This window comes from Dama dama, chromosome 18 (assembly GCF_033118175.1).
Source record: "Dama dama isolate Ldn47 chromosome 18, ASM3311817v1, whole genome shotgun sequence".
NCBI lineage: Eukaryota > Metazoa > Chordata > Mammalia > Artiodactyla > Cervidae > Dama > Dama dama.
The window spans coordinates 100,168,599-100,188,760 of record NC_083698.1 but is presented as its reverse complement, the minus strand read 5'-3'; the positions used below and the strand labels follow the sequence as shown (position 1 = coordinate 100,188,760).

General features: G+C 43.3%; 2 protein-coding genes across 3 annotated transcripts; one reads left to right on the top strand and one right to left on the bottom strand.

Annotated features, from left to right (window-relative positions):
* The first annotated feature begins 195 nt into the window (after positions 1-195).
* CLEC5A (C-type lectin domain containing 5A) lies at positions 196-13,683 on the top strand. Of its 2 annotated transcripts, XM_061165952.1 has the most exons (7): positions 196-345; positions 839-937; positions 1,940-1,999; positions 4,242-4,301; positions 4,615-4,751; positions 9,351-9,457; positions 10,914-13,683. In XM_061165952.1, exons 2-7 carry the CDS (start codon positions 859-861, stop codon positions 11,026-11,028), a joined length of 558 nt encoding a protein of 185 aa, XP_061021935.1. In that variant the 5' UTR covers positions 196-345; positions 839-858; the 3' UTR covers positions 11,029-13,683. The 2 variants fall into 2 exon arrangements, with proteins under 2 accessions (XP_061021935.1, XP_061021936.1); XM_061165953.1 differs by lacking the exon at positions 1,940-1,999.
* Positions 13,684-18,959: 5,276 nt separating this feature from the next.
* LOC133072913 (olfactory receptor 9A1-like) lies at positions 18,960-19,904 on the bottom strand. The gene has a single exon (XM_061166444.1). The coding sequence runs from the start codon at positions 19,902-19,904 to the stop codon at positions 18,960-18,962; it is 945 nt and encodes a 314-aa protein (XP_061022427.1).
* Positions 19,905-20,162: the final 258 nt, after the last annotated feature.

Sequence of the window (20,162 nt, the reverse complement as noted above, 5' to 3'; positions counted from 1 at the left end):
AGATTCAGACACAGAGAACAAGTCGGTGTTAAGATGTTCCATTTCCTAAATAATCCTACGATAATTCCCCTCTATGAGAACCCCTTTGGCGGGGACCTTCCTCTTTCAGAAGTCACTCCCTTCCCCTCCTAGCCCCTCCCACTCCCTTTGCCAAGAACACTGAACAGGAAGAAGTGTTTGCTCAGGGATGCTGGTGAGACAGAGACGATGTAAGGAAGGAAGGACACTGCTCACACACAAGGAGCCTGTTCTCGCTGGTGGGGCCTCTACCCACCACACCAGGCACAAGGCCACTGGGAAAGATCCCCACCTGCAGACCAGCCCAGCCTTCCAGGGAGACACCAGGTGAGTCTCTGCTTGTCCTCTCTATACAGATTGTTGGCTCTGCTCCCACGCAAAGGACCGCAGGGACACTTGTCCTGTCTGTCGGACTCCTGGCATAGTTTTTTGAAGATGATGACTTCTGAAAGCTTAGACCGTATGGCCAAGACTACAAATGAAAGGCCTGGGGAGCAAGGATCATTTCAAGGTTAAGGGTTCTCAAAGTCCAGGAGAGGGGTTTATTCACCAGACAGTTTAAGAGCTGCAGATGGGAACAGGATTGAAGCCGAGAGCTAGGGATGGCAGAGGAGAGGCAGCACATCAGGTTCAAAGGTTCCCAAGGAACACAAGCTCCTCCCTGTCTTCTGGGTATGTGCTGGGTCTTCTCCTTGTGCCTATCAATGTCAAGCCGGGCTTCCCAGCCCCTAAGGGTTGCTCTGAGAGTCAGGCACATTCCCTGCTGGAAAGAAGCCTTGTCCCAGATTCCAATGGTGATATTGTGCTCTCATGCCCACAGGCCTCCTCATCTCCTGCATCATGAATTGGCACATGATAATCTCTGGGCTTATTGTAGTGGTGCTTAAAATTGTTGGAATGACCTTATTTCTGCTTTATTGTGAGTATCTGATCAACCTCTTACCGCAACTCAGATTGTACTGTTCTTGACCCTTTCCCTAGGATGCAGGGTTGAATATAAAGGTTAAATGCTCAAGACTTTCCAGCTGAGGGCAATTGACTGCCCTTCTCATTCCCAGACACACACACAATGGGTAGGGTTCCTTGGTCTACCTTGGAGACTCAAAACAGAGCAGTGTCTGATGATTAGACTCCCACACAAAATTTTTGCCACTAGAGTATTCATTGGGTAATCTGAGCTGAAATACTCTGCAGTGCATGTTATAGTTTCTAATATGAAAATACAGCTCCAGTCCAACCCCGTGATAAGCTGTGGGGCATGCTAAGTCGCTTCAGTTGTGTCTGACTCTTTGCGACCCCATGGACTGTAGCCCACCAAGCTCCTCTCTCCGTGGGGATTCTCCAGGCAAGAATATTGGAGTGGGTTGTGTCTCCAATGCCCTCCTCCAGGGGATCTTCCCAACCCAGGAATCGAACCCAGGTCTTCTAAGTCTCTTGCATTAGCAGGTATGTCCTTTACCACTAGTGCCACCTGGAGCTACTTAAAGGTTAATGTGGTTTTAATGGGCAAGATATTTTCATTTATGTACACAGAGGCTAATTCATCCAAATGTTCAGAAAAAGAGGCCTCGTATCAAAAGATTTTACCACAGTTGCAGCAAGTAAAATCTTCTCCAGCCTCAGAAGCCTGTGGGGAAGATAAATGAGGAAGGAAATGTGATTTGGAGGCAACAGTTGGGTAAGAGGTATCGACCATATGGCCCAATCTCGAGGTGCAGTTTCCACCACATAAGAGAGCAGGATGAGAAGGAGTGAATATACCCACAGGAAACCCAGGCCCACCTTGGCTGACCCGAGTCAGAGAACTCAACCTGCCCCTCGGACAGGCGCTGTGTCCCACCAGCCCCACAGTAATGTCTGTCTATAACACTCACTGCACAGCCACCTTTGGGGCTGAGTCTACCGCTGATTTTCTTTGCAGTCCCACAGATTTTTGGCGAACATAATGTCATCTTCATTCCCACAGAGAGCTCTGAAACAGGTAATGTACATGAAAATAACCTCCTCTCCCCCCTCCAGGTTCTTCTGTGCTTAAGTCTCAAAGACCTTTCTCAAAGCCTCCTTCCCCTAGACATTCTTCTGTAGAATGAGTTTGACAAGAGCTGCTAATTGTTATAAGATGAATGAGTTCCAAAACTCCTATGTACAACATAGTGACTGTAAGTAATAACAGTGTATTGTATGCAAGGAAGTTGCTAGAAGAGTAGATGCTCAATGTTCTCACGACACACACAAAAAAGATGATTTTGCGAGGTGATGGAGGAGTTAACTGACCTTACTGTGTTGATAATTTTGCAATAAGTACATGTATTAGATCATCATGTTGTATATTCAAACTTATACAATGTTATGTGTCCGTGATATCTCAATAAAGCTGGAAAAGTAAAATAAATGCAGCACACCCAGAAAAACAAAGATCTTCTAATTAATTTTCTTACTTTTAGAGATGAGAAACCAAGACTAGACTTGATGACATTTCAGATCCTGTTTTCCTTTTGGGAATGAGGATGATTTGTGTATAACTAGTGTAATGTGATATGAAAGTACTTTATAAACCCTGTCATTTAAAGAATTGTTTAAATAAACCCATGCCCCACAAAAATCATCAAAAATTATATTCAGTACCTTTTTTTGGTGCCAAGCAGTATGCTAGACCAAACACAGAAGGAGACTGAAAACAGGAGAAATTAGTCAACTATCATTCTATAAAGCACAAAGTCCAATGCCAGAAGCTATGGGGATAAAAACATGTCAGGCACGGCTCTCCTTATGAACCCCACCTCCTTTTGAAGCTTTTCCAAGGATCTCCTTCTCACTTGCTCTTAATACAAACCTATTACTAGCCACATCTCTATCAGAAAGATAATTTCTTCTTCATCTTTGTAGCAACTGAGGCACCCAGTAAGTATAGTGAGCCAAAAGGAGGAAACGCTCATGAAATATGTATACAGTTCTGTTCAGTTATAATCCCCAAGTCGTTTCTAATGAAATCCAGGTTATGCTATATTACAAAGAGCCTTTGAATAGGGGACTAAAATAAAAAGTGAATGCTAACGTGCACATTTTATATATGATTGTAAGTAGCTAATTGGCACCTGGGTAAACTAAACTGGTCTTCAACCACCATGGACAAACAACTGGTCCAGGAAAAGTCTGATCAACCTCTGGAGCCACAGTAACCACCCACTTTGACAGCCAGTGTTCCCCAAAAATAATGAGACCTCTTGGAGGCCTACTGATTCTCCTTTTATGTTTAAAGAGATGAATGGACTCTTCTCTGCCCACAGGAAGTCTCTGGGGACTCCCCTGGCAGTCCAGTGGTTAAGACTCTGTGCTTCCACTGTGGGGGGCATGGATTCAACCCCTGGTCAAGGAAATAAGATCCCACATGTCATGTGGCATAGCCAAAAATCAAAAGAGAAACCTCTGGAATGTCCATCTGCCTCCTTGTCTGCCAACATCCTCTAGTTCTGAATCTTGTTCCAGTTAGCACAGTCCTTAGAGCTGATAATTGCTGATGAGAGAGAGTCAAGAGCTGCCCATCAGGACCATGGGTTTTCACATAGGGTTTAAGGCACACCCAGCAGTGGGGCGAGCAGCAAAGGTGCTATGTGGAGCCTGGAGAGGGAGCGCTCCAGACAGCTCTTTGGGGAAAACACTGTAAAAGGTACAGATGAGAAAGAACAGGGAGGTTTCCTTTCTGGTACTAAATGCATCTAGTCCTCTTCCTTTCTCCTGCTCTTTTTCTTGGCATATCACACTGTCAAAAGTATATGTGTGTGTGCTAAGTCACCAGTTGTGTCCGACCCTTTGCAATCCTATGGTTTGTAGCCCACCAGGCTCCTCTGTCCATGAGGATTCTGTAGGCAATTATACTGGAGTGGGTTGTGGTGCCCTCCTCCAGGGCATCTCCCAAACCCAGGGATCGAACTCGCATCTCTATGTCTCCTGCATTATCCAGCGGGTTCTTTACCCTAGAGTCACCTGGGAAACCCATCAAAGGTATATATGAGACACCAAAAAGAAGACATAAAATAGGACCTGAGGCAGGGCAAATAATAGTAGTAGTTGGATGGACGTTCCAAAGAAAAAAATCTGAAAAATTCCAACACAGAGTGGCAAAGAGTCCCTTATTAATTCCACTGTCCATTCTGGACATCTGCTGTGACATTTGTGTATCACATCCATCATCCGGCTATCTTCAGGTTTTCTTTTCATTTCAGTTCCGCAGATTTTGGGGAATGGCACTGTCAGCTTCACTCCAACAGAGAGCTATGGAACAGGTACAGCACATGCTTATAACCCTCTCCACCTCCAGGTTCTTAGGTAGTGAATTCTTAGAGACTTTTCCCATTGTATCCTTTCTTATGAAACCGTTTGACCCAATGGGGCCATAGTGACCTTATCATCATTCCCTTCATGTTACAGACAGGGAAACTGGGGTCAAAATGGATGAAATTTCTTCCTGGATTGAAGAGAATTGTATTGATATAATAATTCTAAAGAAACCCACTTCCTACTGTCTTATGATTTGCTCCCAAGATGCATACCCAAAACCCCACTAATCTCATCCTCTCTTTTCTTGGATTCCTGTAGTCTGCCCCAAGGGGTGGGATTTTCATCAAGGAAGATGTTTTTTCTTGTCCAAATCGGAATTGCCTTGGAACAAGAGCATGAACTTTTGCAAAGGAAAAGGATCCACGTTGGCCATCGTCAACACGCCAGAGAAACTGGTGAGCCCATGGAATGGTACAGAAAGCAGCATCCCTTCACCAGCCTCACTGGGTGGAGTTGAGTTGGTGGGGCAATTTGATTTGTGGAGCAGGGAATGGGTAGGGGTGGGATGGAGACGGGGCGGGAGGCTCTTCCCAATAGCAGTGGGGTGTGTTCCTCAGGCCCATTTGAGCTAATGAAATCCACACTCTATGGTCTCTCCCATGATCAGGGTGTTGGGGAGGGGCCAGGGCATGTAAAACACAGGGAATGACTAAATGAGCCAATGTGTATAAAGCTTTTAAAACTACGGAATTCTTCACAGACATGAGCTGTTAATATTTGATCCCAATCAGCCTAATAAGTAAGGAAGTTTTTAAATAACAAAATTAGTAATATGCAAAACAAAGAATGGGATCATAGTATTGGGATTGCAGTGTGCAATTATGAGAGTAAAAATAGCTCACACTATGTAAAAAGCTTTATTATCTCTTTTTATCATAATAACAATTCTGAGGAGTTATAGTTCTTCATATTTTATATATGGGAACACTAGGAAAGCACCTATATTCCAATAAAAATTAGATTTTAAGAAGTGAATTTTCATGCTCAAATAAATAGAATAAAATTAAAATATAAAAAACTAGGGCACAGGAAAATAATTTGATCAAGGTCATACACCTCGTAAATGACAGCACACGGAATTGAATTGAGATCTCCCTAAGTCCAAAACCCACACTCTAATCAATTTTAGGGCTTCCCAGGGGGTGCTAGTGGTAAAGAGTCTGCCTACTGGTGCAGGAGACAGACGCAAGAGATGCGGGTTCAATCCCTGGGTTGAGAAGATTCCCTGGAGGAGGAAATAGCAACCCACTCCAGTATTCTTGCCTGGAGAAGCCCCATGGACAGAGGAGCCCGGTGGGCTATAGTCCAGGGAGTTGCAGAGTCGGATACGACCGAGCAACTGAATTTTAGGCCATAGTTTTAGTTTACAGTTGCCTCTCCTTCAAACCCCACGTACTTGCGGAGCACTAGACATTGTGCTCCACACAGTATTCTGCTTCTTCCCGCTCTTCCCTTCACCCTTCTTCTAAAAAGCCCTGTGGTGGTAAAGAGTTTATGAGAGCATCTCTGTGAATCTCGTAGTAGGTGCCCAACAGTGAGCAGGGATCATGATGGTACAGCTCCTCTAGGGCTACGGACCCAAGTGGGAAGGGAAAATGCCTTGAAGTAGAAAACCAAGAGCAAGACAGAGGGCAGAAAAGAGAAAAAGGAAAGAAGAGGGGAATGGGAAAGGACGTCCATAACCTCTTTTCCTCTACTAACCCCTTAAGGGTTGATACATTTCAAAAGCCATCCTTGGCATTCTCTGCCACTTACACTCATGCTAACCCCAAAAAAAAGCTCATCACGCCAATGGCTTGCCGATGACTCTCATATCCGTATCTTCAGTTCCCTTTCCTAGACCAGACAGTGAATCACATTCTACTTTGATGTCTCAAAACCACCACAAACATACCATGCTTAAAACTAAATCAAGTTTTACCCCAACTGCTCCTCCTCTTGTATCCCAAATACTGGTGAGTTATCATGTCAACCGAAATGGAACACTGACAGTTTTCTTGGACTTTGCCTTTTCGTTTCCCCCCTAAATTATCTGCTAACCAAGTTCCTTCCCTGCTATCTTCACAGCAAATCATTCAGCTCTCCCCTGGATTTCTTTGGGATTCTTCTAATTTCTCTCCTTGCCCCTAGTTTTGCCACTTCTTACCTATCCTCCACAGATCTGACCTACTAACTGGTCTAAGGCTCTAAACTCTCTGTGCCATTTTCCAAAATGAAGTGAGTTGAAGTCCGGTTTCCCTAGCATGACATGTAAGCCTTGTACGGTCCAGCCTCTGCCTTCTCTCCAACCCTGTGTCTGCACCAACCGAATTCAGCATCTTGTAGTTCCACAGATGCTCCAGCCTATGGCGCTAGTGGTAAAGAGCCTGCCTGCCAATGCAGGAAACTAAGAGGAGCGGGCTTCATCCCTGGGTTGGGAAGATCCCCTGAAGGAGGAAATGGAAACCTACTCCAGTATTCTTGCCTGGAGAATCCAATGGACAGAGGATCCTGACGGGCTACGGTCCATGGGGTCACAAAAAGTCGGACACAACTGAAGTGACCGAGCATGCACGCACACTCTGCAGTCTGCCTGTGATCTAATACTTCCTTTTCCAGGAAGTCCAATCCTGGCCACTGCCCCCACCCCACCCCGCGCCACACACACACCCCGCTCCTAGCACTTGCCTTACAATAGCTATCTCCCCAAATCCATCTCACGTATTACCTCATCTACAGTCTTTATATAGACTCCGAAATCCCATAATTATTCACTTCCTCCTTTCTCCCTGGGTATGCATGCGTGCTAAGTTGCTTCAGTCACATCTGACTCTATGAAACACCATGGACTGTAGCCCACCAGGCTCCTCTGTCCATGGGATTCTCTAGGCAAGAATACTGGAGTGGGTTGCCATGCCCTCCTCCAGGGGATCTTCCTGACACAAGGATCCAACCCGCATCTCCTGTGGCTCGTGCATTGCTGGTGGATTCTTTACCTCTGAGCCATGAGGGAAGCCCTCCTGGTCCATATCTAATACATATTTCCTAAAAGCACTATACCTGGGATACCCTTCTATGCTGGTCAACTCATCTATCTTCTCTTATTAGATCTGTGGATTGTCAACATGTTGGGATAACTGATGTTTTAGAAATGGTGGTGAAATCTATTCATCTCTTTCCAGAAACATTACATAAGCACAATATTTTGAATAAAATTCCAGTGGTTTTATAGATCCCTGTAGAAACCATCCCTGCTTCCAGCAAGAGACAGAAGGGTTAAGAACCCTTGTTTCAGACCATGGGTCAGCAGACATTTTTTAAAAACATAGATGGTATATATTTTACACTTTTCAGGTCATATGTTCTCTGTCACAACTACTTAATAGTGCCATCATAGTTCAAAAGCAGCTATACACAATATGTAACAAATTGCCACGGCTTGTTCCATTAAAACCTTGTTTATAAAATTTTGCTCCAGTCTGAATTTGACCCACTGCCCATATTTTGCCAACCCATTTTAAATCATAATTTTTTTTAAAAGAATCAAATGTATTTCTGTATCTCCAACCTAATACAATGCCTGGCACACAACAGATACTCAAAAAAAAAAAAAAGTTTACTAATGAGTAAATCTGGTAATCAAGTTTTAAAAATAATGAAGTACTTCAGGGAAGAAAAATATTAGGAAAGGAGGAATAAAGGCAGTAACCAGGGGGATGGAGAGAATATTTAAGAAGACTTGGATAGTCACTGATAATGGGAGGAATGTGAAGAATACAGGAGAGTCCAGGGGACTCCCAGGTTTCTGGCCAGAATGATTTGTGACCCATTAATTTAATGCAGAAAGTAAGATGTCTAAGGTCACTGTCATTTTAGCAGGCACTCAGATCAGTTCAGTTCAATTCAGTTGTTCATTCATGTCTGACTCTTTGCAACCTCGTGGACTGCAGCACGGCAGGCCTCCCTGTCCATCACCAACTCCCAGAGTTTACCCAAACTCATGTCCATGGAGTCAGTGATGCCATCCAACCATCTCATCCTCTGTCGTCCCCTTCTCTTCCTGCCTTCAATCTTTCCCAGCATCAGGGTCTTTTCCCATGAGTCGCATCAGGTAGCCAAAGTATTGGAGTTTCAGCTTCAACATCAGTCCTTCCAATGAACACTCAGGACTGATCTTCTTTAGGATAGACTGGTTGGATCTCCTTGCAGCCCAAGGGACTCTCAAAAGTCTTCTCCAACACTACAGTTCAAAAGCATCAATTCTTCAGTGCTCAGCTTTCTTTATAGTCCAACTCTCACATCCATACATGACTACTGGAAAAACCATAGCCTTGACTAGACAGACCTTTGTTGGCAACTGATTATTTCTTGTGGCATTATCTGCTTTGGCAACACACTTTCAAATCTCCCTGTTTTTCCCTTGCCGAGTATTCAAGGAATTTACTTGATCCAGTCTTGCTGCTGCTGCTGCTGCTGCTAAGTCACTTCAGTCGTGTCCGACTCTGTGCAACCCCATAAATGGCAGCCCACCAGCCTCCTCCATCCCTGGGATTCTCCAGGCAAGAATACCGGAGTGGGTTCTCATTTCCTTCTCCAAGATGATCCAGTCTTATTTGGAATGTAAAACTTCTGGCAATGAAAACAATCCTATGCAGAGTAGATCAAAGAAATGTGTAGTTGAAATTACCCTTTTTTAGATGGTATAGTACCCTCCTCCTTCATTTTCAAAGCATCAGCATCACCCGGGAATTTATTAGGTATGCAAATTCTTGGTCCCTTCCACCACACTTACTAAACCGGAGCTCAGCAGTCTGTGTGTTAACAAGACCTCCACATGATTTTGATGCTCTGGGTAAAATGAGAATCACGTCTCTAGGGCTGATGGGCAGTGCCAGGGATAGCCAGCCCTGGAGTCCTTTACTTGTTCCCAGACAGATATAATCATGAGTCCATTGGCAGAAAGGAAGCAGCAGGAAAGAACTTTTTGCTGATTGTCTTATCTCTTTAATTTCTAGAAATTTCTCCAGGACATAACTGGTGCTGAGAAGTATTTTATTGGCTTATTATACCAGCCTGTAGAGAAGACGTGGCGCTGGATCAACAACGCTGCGTTTAATGGCAAGTACGTGAACATCTCACATTTTTCTGGGATCTTAGCTGCTTCTAGAGACTAGACCAGAGACTCAGTGGGTTTGCCCTGGAACAGCACAAAGGCTGAGACTTAGCTGCCTGTTCTCTCCCTCTCCTTTATTCCAACCCACTTATCCCCAGAGACACATTTTTGGGGTAAATTTTTTATTATGGAAAATATAAAATATTTCTGAGTAGAGAGGACTGTTCATTCAACAAATTATTTTGTTCAAATCAAGATCCAAACAAATCCCCATACATATCATGTTTGATATATATCTCATAAGTATCTTTTAACCCAGAGATCACGGTTTTTTAACTAAGTTCTTACAAGTTCCCCGGAGATGGTTTCTCTATCTAAGGAAATGTTACTATAAACAATTTGTCTATGCCTTAAAGCTATTAAACTTTAACTCCCAAGAGCTATGTCCTATGTATCATTCCATGGCCATAGCCATGGTGAGGAACATGACATTCCCAGCAGACCTATGAAAATGGTGAGTCAGATAGAAAGCAAGTCAGTTCCCCAGACTGTAACCAGCCGCTCGCAGAAAGGAGTAAGTGAACATTCATTCAGTGTCTACTAAATGCAAGGCCCTTGCTAAGCACTTTACATGTCATTCCTGGCAGTATTCACAATGATGCTACAAGGAAAAGCCTTTATTGATTCCCATTTAACAGACAGATGAACTGAGGCTTAGAAATGTGTTGAATATCACAAAGCCAGGGTGTGGTAGAGCTACAGTTTGACCTGCATCCACTTGGCTCCAAAACTTATGTCCTTCCCATGAAACCAGACTCTTTCCAGTCAGACTGAAGGACAGTTAAAAGAGGTGTGAAAAGACCAACCAAGTTTTTCACAAAGCCAGCTGGTGTCCAGGAAAGGAAGAGAAATCTCCTTCCTCCTTCTCCTCTTGGGCCTCCTGTTGAAAACATAGGACCTCCAGCACTAAAACATTATGTCTGGGAGAAAAAGGGACAAACAACCCATGAGGTGTTTCTAACCAAACAGAGTGAGTTAATCCAAGATAACGAGTCCGTAAAAACTCACAGGAGAGCTGACAGGAAAGCATCAGTTTTTGAGCTGGATTTGGGGATGCTGCTGCTGCTGCTAAGTTGCTTCAGTTGTGTCCAACTCTGTGCAACCCATAGACGGCAGCCCACCAGGCTCCTCTGTCCCTAGGATTCTCCAGCCAAGAACACTGGAGTGGGTTGCCATTTCCTTCTCCAATGCATGCATACATGCAAAGGTGCTTCAGTCGTATCCGACTCTGTGTGATGCTATGGACAGCAGCCCACCAGGCTCCTCTGTCCACGGGATTCTCTAGGCAAGAATACTGGAATGGGTTGCCATTTCCTTCTCCATGGGGATGCTGAGGGGGTACCAGAACCAGGAAAAGGCAGGGCTGAAATGACAGGCCTTAACCATGCTTTCTTTTCCCAACTAGCATTACCAATCAGGGTCAGAATTTCCACTGTGTGACCATAGGTCTAACAAAGACATATGATGCTGTTTCATGTAACATCACCTACCGCTGGATCTGTGAGAAGAAGGCCCGATGATGCAGCTCTCTGTGGCCTCTGACAAGAACAACAAATATACTACAGAGACAGCGAAAGAGCATATTGGCAATTGGGACTGATCCGGGAGATACAGAACATTAAATTCCTACGTCTGTCTTCCACAGGTCACTGGAGAACCCCCTAATAGCTCCTCAGTGCTAAAGCACCAGGCCCTCCACAAACATACTTGCAGACACACAGCCGAGGCAAACTCCTCATTCTGTGTCAGCAACTCCCCGAGACCCTATTTCCTGAGAAAGTCAGACCCGTGGCTTTCGATCCACACGGGTCAACTGATCAAATGATCTCTTTATCCATCTGTCTACTAGTAGAGGTCCTAGGCTATTGGAGGAAATCAGCTTCTGCACTCCACTTTGGGGGACTGGATACTATTAACATCACCAGGAGACAGACTGTTTGATAGAGACAACTGGGTTGGTACAAAGATAGAACCAAGAATTTCTGACTGATCAACAGGCTTTGCTTCGTCCTCAGAGCACATGACCATACTACCAGGGAGAAACTGCAGACTGAACAGGTGTGAACGTTATTTAAAGGATAGCAAGGGTGGAAGAGGGATAAACTCAGCTTCTGGAGCTCAATTTTGTTCCCAAGAGACCCCTGTTCTCATGCCCTCCAGCCTGCCTGGGGAGGGACAGCAGAGGCCCTCTTCAATCTGCTTTGAGGCCAGGACTAGGAATGGGCTTGTGAGCTAAGCTAGGACCAGAGACAGCACTGTTCATGGGAATGACGAGGGGGCTGGGCAGGGCAGGAATCTGCTAGGAAACCTCTCTGAAGACTACCTAATACCCAAGATGACCACACTTCAGAGAACTGAATCTCTGTTCTTCAGCAAAGTCCTAAAGAAATAAGCTAAATATTTCCTTGGTCTTGGCCTGAATCTCCATTTTAATGGATTTTGATGACCTGACTGTGTTTATTAACTATATATTAAGAATTTGGTATAGTTCATTGGGCCCCAGTAGTCATAATATATTCCTGCCTGCAGTTCTAGAGAGATCGTGCTACCAGGTACAATACAATGACCCCAAAGACGCCAGCACTGGTTGGTACCACACTGACCCAGGACTGGTCCAGCTGACCACAGAGTAGAAAAAGAGGAGGACTGCTCAAGGAGACATTGGGTGGAGGCAAGTTGTGGGCATTTTGTAGAAAGGGAACACCAGGGACACAGGAAAACCATATGCAGGAGGAAAAAGAGTTCATTTGGCCATACTGAAAGAAAGGCCAGAAAAAGGTAGATAAGTCTTGTGGGCATCTGGTCTGTCCTCTGTACTTGCAGGAAGACATCAACTACAGACTCTCCTCAGTAAGTATAAAAGAGAAAAGAAATATGTTTGTGTTTTAATTTAACAAGAATTAAGCCATAAGATCAGACTCATTGGAAAAGACCCTGATGCTGGGAAAGATTGAAGGCAGGAGGAGAAGGGGACGACAGAGGATGAGATGGTTGGATGGCATCACTGACTCAATGGACATGAGTTTGAGCAAGCTCTGGGAGTTGGTGATGGACAGGGAAGCCTGGCACGCTGCAGTCCATGGGGTTGCAAAGAGTCGGACATGACTGAGTGACTGAACTGACTGACTGAAGCCATAAGGGAAGTTTGCATAAAACTACTAGAAATTATAGTCACCCAAGTAAAGAGATCACCATTTATGTCTAATAAAAATGTACTACAATGATTGTGAACATCACTTTTTGTATGTCAAATTAAATTGATGACAGTTTTATATTTTATTACAACACTAAGCTCTGTTTCTATATTCCTAGGCTTCCCTATTTGGGGTTAATTAGCATGGCCACTTACAATGTTTAAAAATGAGATTAACACATTATGTGTTAGAACTTGCTTGAAGGAGGTTATTAGAAGCATTGGGCTGGCCAAAAAGTTTTCATTCAGGGTTTATCCCAAATGAATGCTTGGCCAGCCCAAAAATTTGCATCTTGATAGGAGTGGATGTTGGAATGATATTAGAACTCAATGGAGATACAAGCTCTCTGATGGTGTCAGTGACAAGCAAGTGCTACAGGGAAGGAAGGGGGAGGTTGAAAGTGTTGTAAAGGAAAGAATGAACAGAATTCTGAGCTAAAGTGAGCCCAGGATTCAGACAGCAAAAGGGAAACCACAACCCTTCTGTTCGGCAAAGTGAGAACTAAGGTTGCCACACTTCCTGTTTTATGACAAAATAAGTTGCAGGCTTTTATAGTCAGGAAATGTAGACACTGATGGCCGGCTCAATTTTTCCCCAAGATGAGGCGGTACTTCCGCACAAGTTCTAACCACAAGGAGCTGGGGTGGGGCTCTTGGTGAGGGGAGCCGGGAGCAAATATGTGGACTCTGGTTTAAGTTCATTACTAGAGATTGGGCTTCCCTGGCGGCTCAGACAGTAAAGAATCCACCTGCAATGTACGAGAACCAGGTTCAGTCCCTGGGTCAGGAAGATTCCCTGGAGAAGGAAATGGCAACCCGCTCCAGTATTCTTGCCTGAAGAATTCCATGGACAGAGGAGCCTGGCAGGCTACAGTCCATGGGGTCCCAAAGAGCCAGACATGACTGAGTGACTTTCACTTTCACTGGAGAATGGGGGGAGGGTTGCTGAATCCATAGAAGGGTAAGTAACTGCAGCCTTATTGGGAAGCAGTGGTATTGTTTGTTTGTTTGTTTTAAGCAATGGAAATTTAATAAACTATTGGACTAGAGTTTTGATTGTGCATCCAATATGATATGTGAATCCATACAGATTTCTTACTCTTTCTGTGCCTTGATCCCCTTACCTATAACATGGAGCAGTAATACTTGGCTCACAAAACTCTTTTAGATATATATGAAATAATATCCACACTCTGTGTGTATTTCAACAGCAATACACAATGAGGGATACACATTGCGGAAGATTTGAAGTTGAGATCTTCATCGGAGAAGTGGTTCTTTAATTTGCAAGAAGCTGAATGTAGGCAAGACACCATTTTTCAGAATCTGTTTACTCCTTTACAATATGGGAATAAAAACCTGCCCAAGTCAGGGAGAGGTGGCTCAAAATTCCTGTGGCCCCCTGGACATCAATGCCATGCTTTCCTTGTCTCTGGCTTACATACAAATTCCTCTTCCTCTCTGTGTGACCTACGGGTCCCATGACTAAAGCCATTGACCCTCTTATCCTCAATGTTAACAAATCAACATGGAGAGCTGGATGACTGAAGGCATCAGGTATAGGCAGCCTTTGCCCATTGTCCCTGTTGCCAACCCCCACTCCCAGAAGCCTTTGTTTTCCGGTTAGCCCTACTTCACCCGCTGAGTTTCTCACAGCACAGACCAAGTAACAATGCAGTAGAAGTCTTAGCTGGCCTCTACTTTCCCCTCACCTCTCACTGACGTGGTGATTTAGGACTCACCAAAGTCTCCTTCAGTGGGCCCTCAAGCTTCCTTCAGATCATCTTCACTACCAGCCATGAGTCTGAGGCAGCAGAGGTATTTGAATATCTCTAAAGCTACAGTTTATGGTCAATGTCTCTCAACTGCGGGTACAGAGAACTGAATCAATCACAATGCTTCATTTACAAGGCATTCCCACCCTTGACACATGCAAGGTCTTTTTCTATGTACACATTGCTTCAGGGGACCTCTGGGTGCACAGGGTCCTTAGAGGAAGTACGTTTCAAGTACAGCACAAAGACCCGTGTAACATTCAAAGAAGAAGCTGAAGATACAGAAGATTTTTATGATGTTCCCTGAGTTTTAGAGCTATCAAGAAAGTATTATAAGAACTTCTCTTGTGAGGTTATCAATAACCTACACATAGTGAAATCCAGTGGCCATCTTACTTGACCTCTCAGGACCATATGACATAGTATATCAAGACGTCACTCTTCTGGTTTACCTCCCATTGTGCTGGCCATTACCCAGTCTCCCTCACTGACTCCTATTCATTAGTTGGTCCCTAAATATTGAAAATGCAGGGCCCAGTCATAGGCATTATTATTCTCTTTATCTGTGCTTCATCCCTTGGTCAATCAGTTATTCTCATAGCTTTAAATACCACCTACACTCACTCTTGGGCTTCCCTGATAGCTCAGTTAGTAAAGAATCCACCTGCAATGCAGGAGACCCCAGTTCAATTCCTGGATCAGGAAGATCCACCAGAGAAGGGAAAGGCTACCCACTCTAGAATTCTTAGACTTCCCTTGAGGCTCAGCTTTTAAAGAATTCACCTGCAATGCAGAGACCTGGGTTCAATCCCTGGGTTCACTGAAGAATTGATGCTTTTGAACTGTGGTGCTGGACAAGACTCTTGAGAGTACGTTGGACAACAAGGAGATCAAACCAGTCCATCCTAAAGGAAATCAGTCCTGAATATTCATTGGAAGGACTGATGTTGAAACTGAAATTCCATTACTTTGGCCACCTGATGTGAAGAACTGATTCATTGGAAAAGACTGGGCAACACTGAAGGCAGGAGAAGGGGACGACAGAGAATGAAATGGTTGGATGGCATCACTGACTCAATGGACATGAGTTTGAGCAAACTCCCGGAATTGGTGATGGGCAGGGAAGCCTCGTATGCTGCAGTCCACGGGGTAGCAAAGAGTCAGACATGACTGAGCAACTGAACTGAACTGAACTGAACATTCACTCTCAAATTTATGTATCCATCCTGAAGTTCCCTGAACTCCAGGGTTTTACGTCTGTCTCCTCAGCATGTTCTCTTAGACATTTAATATTAGACATCTCACACTTAATTTGTTCATAACTGAGCTCTTGATATTCCCCCCAAACTGGCTCATTCCATGGTACCATCTCAGTCAACAGAATTTCACCTCAGTTAATACAATTTTATCCTTCTAGTTTTTCAGACGCGCCCCCAAAAAATGTATAGTCACTAACTCATCTCTTTTTTCATATCAAATCCAAACAAATGCTGTTGTCTATAGATTGATGCAAATAAGATGATATTATATTAGGTTAGTTATGTATAAAATATAGTCTTTAGAAACAGACTTTACTGCCATCACCTTGATCCAAATGATTATCACTTGTTGCCTAGGTTATTGTAAAGGTCTCTATGGCTAATTAGACAATCATTTAAAATATTCAGCCTCTTCATCCCTGTCAAAGCAAAACTTGTCCTGGACAATGTTAAACAGGCAAAGAAGACTATTCAAGGTTATCACACCAGGAAAGGGAACCCATGCCTGCACTTCTTTTCACTCAAAGAGTAGAAGAGTTTTCAACTATAGAAATGAACTACTGGAAAAGTACTGAGGGCCTTCAGCTGGGAGGTGTTGATCAATAGGAAATGGTGAGCACACTGAGTTTTCCTGAGTCTGTAAAAGGTGTTTTTCTGTGATGAGTCCAGCTCTGCTTGCTCTCTGGTATCCATCAAAGTCAGGCTCGTCCCCTCCCACAGAGACTGGGAATAAGGGCACTTTCTTCCTTGAGGATTATGTTTCAAAGGTATGGCTCCCAAGTCCCAAGAAAATCCTCCTTGGGATGTAAAACTGGCAGCAGGGTTTTTTAAAAGTTTACATCTCAAAGGAACAGAAAAAAAGTTTTACAACTGCAAGTGTTCTAATGCAAATGCCAGGGGCCTACAGTCAGGAATAAGCCCAGCTTAAGTTTAGTCAAGACAAGAGAAACATTAAGGACATCTTGGTAAACCTCTGCCTGGCCTCATGTCCTCCAGCAGCATATTATCCACACCTTGATTCTGGAATTTTTTCCGTGTAACCGGCTGTGAACAATACAATGAGACTGAAGATTCAGTATGCCAGATCTGAGCCCAGGTCCTAAGAGGCCGCTAGTGTTTTCAGCTGGGCTTTCTTGTGTTCTGTCATCATTATAGGAAAAACATGCCCAGGTGAGTCTGCTGGGCCCAGAAAGAGGAAAGATACCCCAGTTGCAACATCAGTGGAGAGCCAGCCATAAACCACCTGACTACCATCCAATTCTTAGACTCATAGATAAGCCCTCCTGATTAGCAGAGCCACCAGCTAAGCCGAGCCTTGATAAGCTGAAACCCAAATGCATGAAAACAAAAGCATCATTGTAATCATTGGAGATTTGTGTGTGTGACTTATACAGCAAAAGTTAATGGATCTCCCTCCTTCTTTCTTACTGTCCTTCAATCGATTGCCTGCCCAGGAGTCAGAATAATCTTGTTAAAATAATAGGCAGATTCTGTCACTATTCTTCAATACCCTGCAATAGTTTTCCCCTTCACTCCTAAAAAAAGCAAATGTCTTTAAAAGACTTACACGGCTCTACATGATCTAAATCTCAATTACCTCTCTGATTTCATTTTCTCTTACTCATCTTGGCTTATTCCATTCCAGCATGTTGCTTATGCCTTCCCTGGGTTCTCTCTGCTTATTGTTTGCATACCTGGAATGTTCTTTAACTAATGTCTACATGACTCACTACGTCACCTCTTTCAAACTTTTCCTAAAAACCTTATTTAAAATTTCAGCATTCTCCAAACAGTTCCTTTCATTCCTATTTTACTTTTCTTCATAGTACTTTTCCACCATCTAACATACAATTTTTTGCCAACTTTACAAAGATATAATTCACATACCATAAAGCTCACACATTTAAAATATACAATTCCAATTGGGGGGCATACTTACACAAATATGTGCACCCATAAAAGGTTGAGACATTGAATTAGTACATGTCTTAAGACATAAGAGAAATGCAATTATTAACTTTTTCATAGGCATACATATGTAGGGTTACAAAAATAATAACAAGAATATTGAAGGGTATAGAGTGAAAAGTCTTGATCCCCTCCTCATTCTATCTGCCAATTCTCACTACTATAATCCCACCAGAAACCACCTATTAGATTTTTCTGATGGTGCCCATATGAAAATATAAGCAGATATGAATCTATATGCATTTCTATTCCTTCCTAACACAAAAGGATGAATAATAAATTCAGTGTAGCTTACTTTTCTCACTTAACAATATAGACCAAAGGTTGTTTCTAACCACTTAAGAAAGAGCTTCTTTAATCTTTCTATAGCTAGATATTTTATTATACAGATGAAACATAATTTATTTAACCAGTCACTATTGATATTAGTTATCAATATTTTGTTATTACAAAGATGTTGTAAAAAAGATGCTGATAAAATTATGCTGATAACATAAGAAACAGGGGATCAGTTAGGAACCAGGGTGCTGATTAGAGGAATGATGAGAATGGCAATGCTGGAGAGAAGGGAGAAGGACAAATTTGTGGGAAGCTGGAAAATAGTGTGGTAAACTTGGGGTGTGTGAGGGGGAAAGGAAAAGAACCCAGAAATGAATTAAAGACCTGGAACCACAGAAAGAGAGCTACGGAGAGGAAGGAGGAAAGTAAGTGCCAGGAGAGGATGAACACAATTGCCAGTCGAGATAATTTACAGGAAGTCACTGTCACTGTTGAACCTTGGAGCAGAAGCCTCAATAATGTTGATCCCTGAAGTTGGACTTGGTATAGTTCATGGAAGTAATATAGGGAACTTCCGGCAGTGAGAAAACCAGAAAATCACAGAACAATATAGGTGAGAATGACCCAGCACCTAGAATCAAACATTTAGGTCAGCTGTAAGACAATGAACAACATTTTGAATGCTTTTCCCTTTCAAACAACTCAGTGTTTTTTAATAACTTGCATATTTACAGTTCTTAAATTTATTTTGTGAGAAGCATTTTAACTGCAGTAATATGTATTAATGAATATAAGCACTTAAAAAATAACAGTCTACCATATAGGAATGACTCACTTATCAACTGAAGCAATGTCAGTATTTAAAAGTTACCTTGTAGATCACAAACAGTTTGCAGATGAAAATGATTATTTCAGATTTTAATCTGTGCTTTCATCTTACTCAGGCCCAAGGTAATGAGTCCATCCTCAGGACACAGCTAATCCTTCAGGAGTTGATAGCAGCGTTTCATAACATTTCGAAAGGCCTCTATGAATTTGTCATTCCGGAGGGTGAAGATAAAAGGGTTCAGAAAAGGGTTCACCACTAAAACCATCAGTGATGCTACCTTGTTGTACTCAGCAGCCTGCGTTTGCTTGGGTTTCACAAAGAGGAACAAGCAGCTGCCGTAGCCAATGACAACAAAGGTGAAGTGGGAGGCACAGGTAGAGAAGGCTTTCCTGCGGCCAGAGCCTGAGGGGATCTTGAGGATGGTGGATACGATGCAGGTGTAGGAGACAATTGTAGGGATCATCGAACCAACAATAATGAAAACAGCCATTAAAAACAGAATAAACTCTGTGAAAAGACTGTTATCACAGGATAGTTTGAGCAGTTGCCCTCGGTCACAGTAAAAATGGTCTAGCACATTTGATTTGCAGAAACTAAGATGAAACGTGGCATAGACTGGCCAGATTTGAAACAGGAAGCCAAATACCCAGGACCCAATTACCACCCAGAGACAGGTGTGGCTGTTCATAATGATGTTGTACCGCAGAGGGTTACAGACAGCCACGTAACGGTCCACAGCCATCGCTCCTATTAATAACAACTCCGACGTTCCCAAAGACAGGTACAAATACAGTTGTACACAACAGGCACTCAAAGATACTGCCTGCATCCCAGGAAGAAGCAGACCCCAGAGCATCAGAGGGGCAGCCACAGATGTGGTCAGGATCTCTAGGACAGAGAGGTGACCCAGGAAGAAATACATGGGGGACTGAAGACGTTTATCAACACAGACTGTCAAGATGATGACCATGTTTCCAATTAATGTCACAGAGTAGAAGAAAAAGAAGGTGGCAAATAGAATATTGTGTAGTTCTTTAGAGCCAGGGAAGCCAAGGAGATAAAATTCAGTGACACTAGAGTAATTTTCCAACATTTGGCTGTATGCTTTTGTTGTTTTTGAAATCTAGAGGGCAAAGGAAAGACAACATGCCATTAATTTCAAATCACTGAAGACACTCACAGTTTGACAAATACCCCTCCTGCTCTCAGGCTCCATAGCATGAGCAGCAGGGTCCACATTTCACTGTTCCCTGTAAAAAGTTGATGTTAAGTGTTTTATGAACAACATGCATAATATATGAAGATAAGTGGGCATGTCCAGTTCAGTAAGAGATAATCATCAATACCACTC

Coding starts and splice junctions, on each gene's coding strand:
- CLEC5A (XM_061165952.1), top strand. CDS start 859: ATGAATTGGCACATGATAATCTCTGGGCTTATTGTAGTGGTGCTTAAA. Junction 4,302..4,614: donor AACAGAGAGCTATGGAACAG/GTACAGCACATG, acceptor GGATTCCTGTAG/TCTGCCCCAAGGGGTGGGAT. Junction 4,752..9,350: donor TCAACACGCCAGAGAAACTG/GTGAGCCCATGG, acceptor TTTAATTTCTAG/AAATTTCTCCAGGACATAAC.
- LOC133072913 (XM_061166444.1), bottom strand. CDS start 19,904: ATGTTGGAAAATTACTCTAGTGTCACTGAATTTTATCTCCTTGGCTTC.